This window comes from Vespa mandarinia, chromosome 1 (assembly GCF_050613455.1).
Source record: "Vespa mandarinia isolate Hongniang chromosome 1, ASM5061345v1, whole genome shotgun sequence".
Lineage (NCBI taxonomy): Eukaryota > Metazoa > Arthropoda > Insecta > Hymenoptera > Vespidae > Vespa > Vespa mandarinia.
In genome coordinates, this window is record NC_140810.1 from 12,460,341 (window position 1) to 12,466,340 (window position 6,000).

A 6,000-nucleotide genomic window follows, 5' to 3' on the forward strand; every position below is an offset into this window, starting at 1 on the left:
AGAAAAAGAGAGCAAGAAAGAGAGAGAAAGAAAGAGAAAAAGAGAGCAAGAAAGAGAAAGGAAGAGCAAGAAAGAGAAAAAGAGAGCACGAAAGAAAGAGAGAAAGAGAGCGGAAGAGAGAGAGAAAGAGAGAAAGAGAGTTGACATAACGACAATTTGTGCTCGATGCCGCAAATTTGGTACATAAGAGGCTCGGATAAAGCGACTCTGTTATCGTCGATGCCAACTGGTGAATTACTCTGCAACCTTAAATCAGTCGTCGACCAAAGCGAGTATAAAGCGATCGAGGAACGAAATGCTCTGCTCTCTGCATCTTGAAGTCTTTTCCTTAAACTCCTCTTTCTTCTCTTATAGTTTCCTCCTTCTCCTTCTCTGTGCTTACCTCAATAAGAGGCTGGACACGCCGTGAAAAGCAAAAGAAACAGTCTTCTTGCCAGCGTTTCTTCTGTCGCTTGCCATCGTCTTAACTCACGGAAGAAGACTACCAAGAGAAAAAAAAAAGAGAAGAAGAAAAAGAAAGAGAAAGAGAGGATAAGGAGAAGAAGAAGAGAGGAAGAGAAAAAAGAAGTCCAGTAGAGCAAGAGAACAAGACGAAAGGAAGGTGGAGTAACGGCTTACGTAACGACGGCAAATAACGCTAATGAGCCTACTCCGCCTTTGTTACTTTTTTATTTTTTTCCACAAGATAGAAAGAGATAGATAGATAAATAAATAAATAAATAGATGGATAGATAGATAGAGAGAGAGAGAAAGAGAAAAAAAGAGAAAGAGAGAGAGAGAGAGAGAGAGAGAGAGAGAGAGACAGACAGAGAAAAAAGAAAAAGAGACGCTCTTCGACTCATTTTGCATCTTTTGGCAAAATTTGTTTTGTTATATAAACGCTAGGAACTGACACATGCATAATCGATTGAAAGCATATTATATACAAGATATAAACAGGTACATTGTTAAAAGAAAGTACTTCATATCTGTACTAGCACGAGTGAAATACAAGGATCAGATTATAATTAAGTTGTCTAGAGTACTCGAAATGTGTCCGATCTAAAAGATATTGTAAGTTTCGCACGGAAAAAATAGCATGGCTCATTTGAATATTTTTGATCATCTTCGCTCTTGATTCGTTTAAGAGTAATGGATATAATTATATAGAAATCGTTTAAAAATAATGAATATAAATATATCCATATTGGCTCGAAATAAACTATCAAATCATTCGAATAAACATATTACCGATGTATGCATATATATATTATAGACATTTTTGAAAACTAGCGAATAATAAAAAAAATTGAGATATCCATTATATTGGAGAGTCTCCAGTACAAATGATTAGGGTTGTAATTAATGATATTTACTTGTCTACTGGATACTGACCGTCTCTTCATATCTTACTACATTTACCAATAATTATTATTTTACATCGAGTAATTTCGCATAAATATTAGTTGTGTACACATGTAATTGGTATTGTTTATAAAAGATAGGAAGAGAGAAAGAAAGAAAGAGAGAGAGAGAGAGAGAGAGAGAGAGAGAAAGCTTTTTTGTCGTGACGACGGGTGATGGACGTTTGATTCGCCGACATAGGCACGCTCAACAAAGCGTTACTCAAGTCCATCTTGTGTCACCCAGTAATTTTTCATAATCACGCGATATACGCAGATGGTCACGCTTATACGGTAATCGATTGTCCTCGTTAATCTTCTTTTATACGGTATTTCTAGGAAGATGCTGTCAAGATACTCTATGACTTTCTTCAACTATGCTTTTTCATTATATTCCATCGCAATTGATAAATTTGCCTTGAGAATAATACAAAAAATATAAATACGATTTGTTTAATTTTAAAAATCCAATGTTGGACAATTCGAATTAATTCGTTCAAATTTTGTGCATTAGTTCAGTATCTTAATGCACATGAATTAATTAATCGAATGTGGGACCGTTATCATAATTAACGTTAAATAATGCTCACCTGGACTGGTCTGCCATGATAGACCACCGATGAACATTTTCCTAGAAAAAAAAGATGATTCCATCAGCATCGCCATCAGCCAATCTTCGATGTTGAAAGACGAAGGCGGTGAAAGAGAAAACGGGGTAACTGCCAGCAGAGGGTAACTTCCGGTATTTCTTAGCCCTCTGCGCAGTCTCCGTTTCTCGACGACAGGTGTCACCACACATCAACCAACAACCAAAAAACTCACGAACGATTTTTTGCCTTTCTTTTTCTTTTTTGCAATTTTTTTTTGTAGAAGAACTCTTCTCGATCTCGATACGGTGCGCAATCTTAAGTAAAAAATTTTCAGAACACGACTTCCGTCACAAACGAGCGCATTTCCTGCTTTAATCCGAGGCTCCCCCTGTTCCCATTACTTCCGGACACACTTAAGCCCATCCACGCAACGATATTGTTGATCGGAAAAAACGAGGGAAATTCGAATTTATCGTTTAATTACGGTTTGCCGCCAGTGCAGTAAAGTACCTGATCCATTAAATTTAAATGAAATGAGAACATTTCGAATAAAAGCTTCGAATGCCGTTCATGAATTATACACTCTCATCGTTACAAAATAGATCGATAGATACGCGTGAACAGGATCCATTCATCGGCCGCATCTAACACAACGTAATGACGAAGAGAACGAGGATGACAACGGAGAAGCATGTGCATTATCCGGAAGATCGTAAACGACATTCTAATTTAACGAAGATAAGATCGATTTTCATATCACATACTCAGATGGAATAATCAAAATTCATGGAAACCGGTCTATTATGAATCGAGTTTCCTAACGTGCTTCCACTTCGAAATATCTTTCCGAGCGAGTGAGCGCACGTGCAATCTCTAATCATTTATATAATGATAATCTGGTATGTATGTTATACATCATTATCGCGTAAGTGAGCCAACGACTAGTGGAAGCGGAAGAAAAAAAAAAACCTTCACTCTTCCTTTTTAAGAATTTTTACACGACGCTAATCTACTCGTCGTTGTCATAATTAAATACGTAAAATCTCGCGCTCGTCGCATAGATGCTAACGAAGATAACGCTCTCTCGCATAATGGTCGTAATCACGTGGTAGCGCGTTCGAACATCGATTTTCTGAGGCACGACAGCCTCGTTGTGAACTCCCACCCACGCGCTTTTCCGTCTATCCTTCTCCTCTCCCTTCTTCCGTTTCTGCTCCTCCACGCTCTCTCCTCCGTTCCCACTAAAACGCTTCTAGGCGTCTCCGTTCTAATACTTTTACGCGGTAATCTGGTAAACGTGTGCCATTTTGGAGAAGATAAACACAGACGACGAAGAAATCACTTATGAATTTCTCGTATTAAATAGATCAACCTAAATCGATCACTTTTTATACGTAAAAATATATAATGGTCGGAAGAGAACAGAGATTCTTCGCATGTTATTTTTATCCACGCGTCACGATACGATAAAGAATGACATGGACTACCCTCGTTTTTCTTTGTAGGTTACGTGGTCAGCAACTCACGTAATTCGAGCAGAAGAATCGGAACACTATGTGATAGACGCTGTCACCTCCAATGACGACAACAACGACAATGAAAACAATGACGACACCGACAATGACAATAGCATTGCTAGCTATTTTGATGCGTTTCCAATTTCTTAGCGAATGCAACCAATCCGAATATCTGTTAAAATCATTTTAGACGAAAAGGAAAAAAGGAATTATACAGCGATGTAGTCGAATGTAAAAGGACGGAGAGGAAAAAAGAATAAGACCTTTGCTTGGCGGCAAACTATTCTCCTTCAAGTTTCTTTCGGATCGTTCCATTCATTTATCCTTTTTACGCTCTCTTTCGCGCGTTCCACGCGGACCAAAGGGGATGTCTCCGACGAGGGGTAAGGGGACGCAGGGGAATGCCGAACGCGCTTGAAAGAAGGCGCCACCGGTCCGAGGAGAGAGAGCACACTACCGTGACACGCATATTACGCGCCCGGCAAACAAACACCACGCGCGCCTGCTCCACCGAATGACAACAACGACAACAACAACAACAACAATAACAACAACAATAACAATAACAATAAATAGCAGAATCGACATATATATATACTATATATACTATATATACTATATACATATATATCTATATACTGTCGTATTGAAAAGTATATATATACATATATATATATAAATAAATATGTATATGTGTGTATATATATAAACAGAAAAGTATATATATATATACATATATACTTTCGTATATATATATATATATATATATATATATATATATATATATATATATATACAGAAGCATCAACAAACAAGAGCAAGTAGAAGGCACGACGCGCACGATTATCATTCGGAACGCCGACAGACGATAAAAACTAAAAGGATTGACGTAACGATATGCGATTTTCTTTAAAGAACACTCGCGCGATATATAAACACAAGTGAGATTATCGTCGCGTTACTTTTCACAAGGAAGCAATCCGTCCTTTCGGTCGGTGCTATTATAAACATTGCTGGTGGATGTAGGTGGACGATCGATTTGGCAGAAGCATGAAGATATGTACCCTGGATCGTTGGGCACCTCAGCGGGCGACCCGCTCGCCACGATCTCCTGATTCTGAGATTCCATAATGGCGCGCGGCGCACGGCTCGTCGTCGTCGCAACGCTCTCGCCTCTTCCCGAGGATCACGAATGAAACGGAAAAAGCACGACTATTAAGAGAGAGCCGTCGTTCAGAAAGTGATTCTGCCTGTTTAGTCCTCGTATGACGGGAAGACGTCGTCGTTGTCGTTGTTGTTCCGTTTACGACAACGATCTTCCTCGTGTTCGTTGTTGTTGACCGACGGTGAGAGAGAGAATCTGCTGTTTGCTCCTTTTCTAATGGCAAAGAAGAACGTGACGTCTCTACTCTCACGACGAGAGTATCTTCCGTTCCTCTCCTCGTCTTTGATCCTCCAGTAATACTGACTCGTGTTGTTGCGAAAGAAGGAGAAAGATGAACGATAACCACACGACGTCTTATTTCCCGTATTTCGCGTCGTGTTCCTCTCGCGCTACGTGCTCCCTCGAAGTACTACGAGAACAACGAGAACGACAACGATGACGAAACGTACGAACGAAACGCACGTACGTCTCGTACTCGTGTACGAAATGATAAACTACTCCGAGTGGTTGCGTCAAGCCGGTTGACGACAACGACAACGACAACGATGACAACGACGAGGACGTAGAGACGAAGACGACGGGCGCGACGATAACGACGGCGACGACGAGGAGGACGGTTTACGATGAAGAAAACGTAGATATCTTCTTTCTTTTTTCCTTCTTTTCTCTTTTCTTTCTTTTCTTCTTCTTCTTCTTGATCTTCTCTCAATTTTTTTCTTTCATACGTTCTTCACTTTCTCTCGCGCGCGTATTCTTTCTCTCTTTCTTTCTCTCTCTCTCTCTTTCTCTCTTTCTCTCTCTCTCTCTCTCTTTCTCTCCCTTTTACTCGCTTTCTCTCTCTCTCTCTCTCTCCACACTCTCCCCTACTACTGACTACTAAAAACTAAGGAGAAGGTGAGAGGTTACGTGGCTGCGCGGTATGGCAACTACTGATGACGGGCGGCGGCCGGTACTCGGACGTGCGACGCGCTCTGCGAGAGGTTCGACGCGACACTGCGCTCTCGGCGCGGGGCGGGGGAAGGGGCGACGGGCGGGGAGGGGGCCACCGCCGACGTAGTGGTGGTGCGGTGGCAGCGGGACGCAACCGGGTCGTCAGCGGTGGTGGCGGTGGCTGCCGTGCGGCGGGGACACGAAGAAGAAGCTCGCGCTTGCGCTTTCGCGAGCGAGAGGGCCACCGCTGCTGCTGCTGCTGCTGCTGCTGCTGCTGCTGCTGCTGCTGCTGCCGCCGATACCGCCGCCGTTGCCGCCGCCGTTGCTGCCATTGAAGGAACGCATACCCGCCTTCGGACGCGGTCGGCTCGCCTGTTCGTGCGAGCAAGCAGGAAAAAGGCCGACCACCTACTCGC

The 6,000-nt window shown here is 42.1% G+C and overlaps 1 protein-coding gene and 1 long non-coding RNA gene across 7 annotated transcripts in view; one reads left to right on the forward strand and one right to left on the reverse strand.

The window, feature by feature from the left end:
• Positions 1-4,062, forward strand: part of LOC118445722 (uncharacterized) — a 32,089-nt gene extending 28,027 nt beyond the window's left edge. For both annotated transcript variants that reach the window (XR_014983379.1, XR_014983378.1), the window contains one exon: positions 3,478-4,062. This is a non-coding gene — a long non-coding RNA (uncharacterized LOC118445722). The remainder of the gene's footprint in view (positions 1-3,477) is intronic.
• The window catches only part of Rbp6 (RNA-binding protein 6), a 598,400-nt gene extending 592,764 nt beyond the window's left edge, over positions 1-5,636 (reverse strand). For 2 of the 5 annotated variants that reach the window (XM_035875511.2, XM_035875509.2), the window contains exons 1-2: positions 4,452-5,636; positions 1,973-2,013 (exon numbers count right to left, since the gene is read on the reverse strand). In XM_035875511.2, coding sequence (XP_035731404.1) covers positions 1,973-2,013; positions 4,452-4,618 — 208 coding nt within the window. In that variant the 5' untranslated portion in view covers positions 4,619-5,636. Of the gene's footprint in view, positions 1-1,972; positions 2,014-4,451 lie in introns of those variants that run through there. The other 3 variants (XM_085663103.1, XM_035875510.2, XM_035875514.2) reach the window with 3 other exon arrangements.
• Between the last annotated feature and the right edge of the window lie 364 nt (positions 5,637-6,000).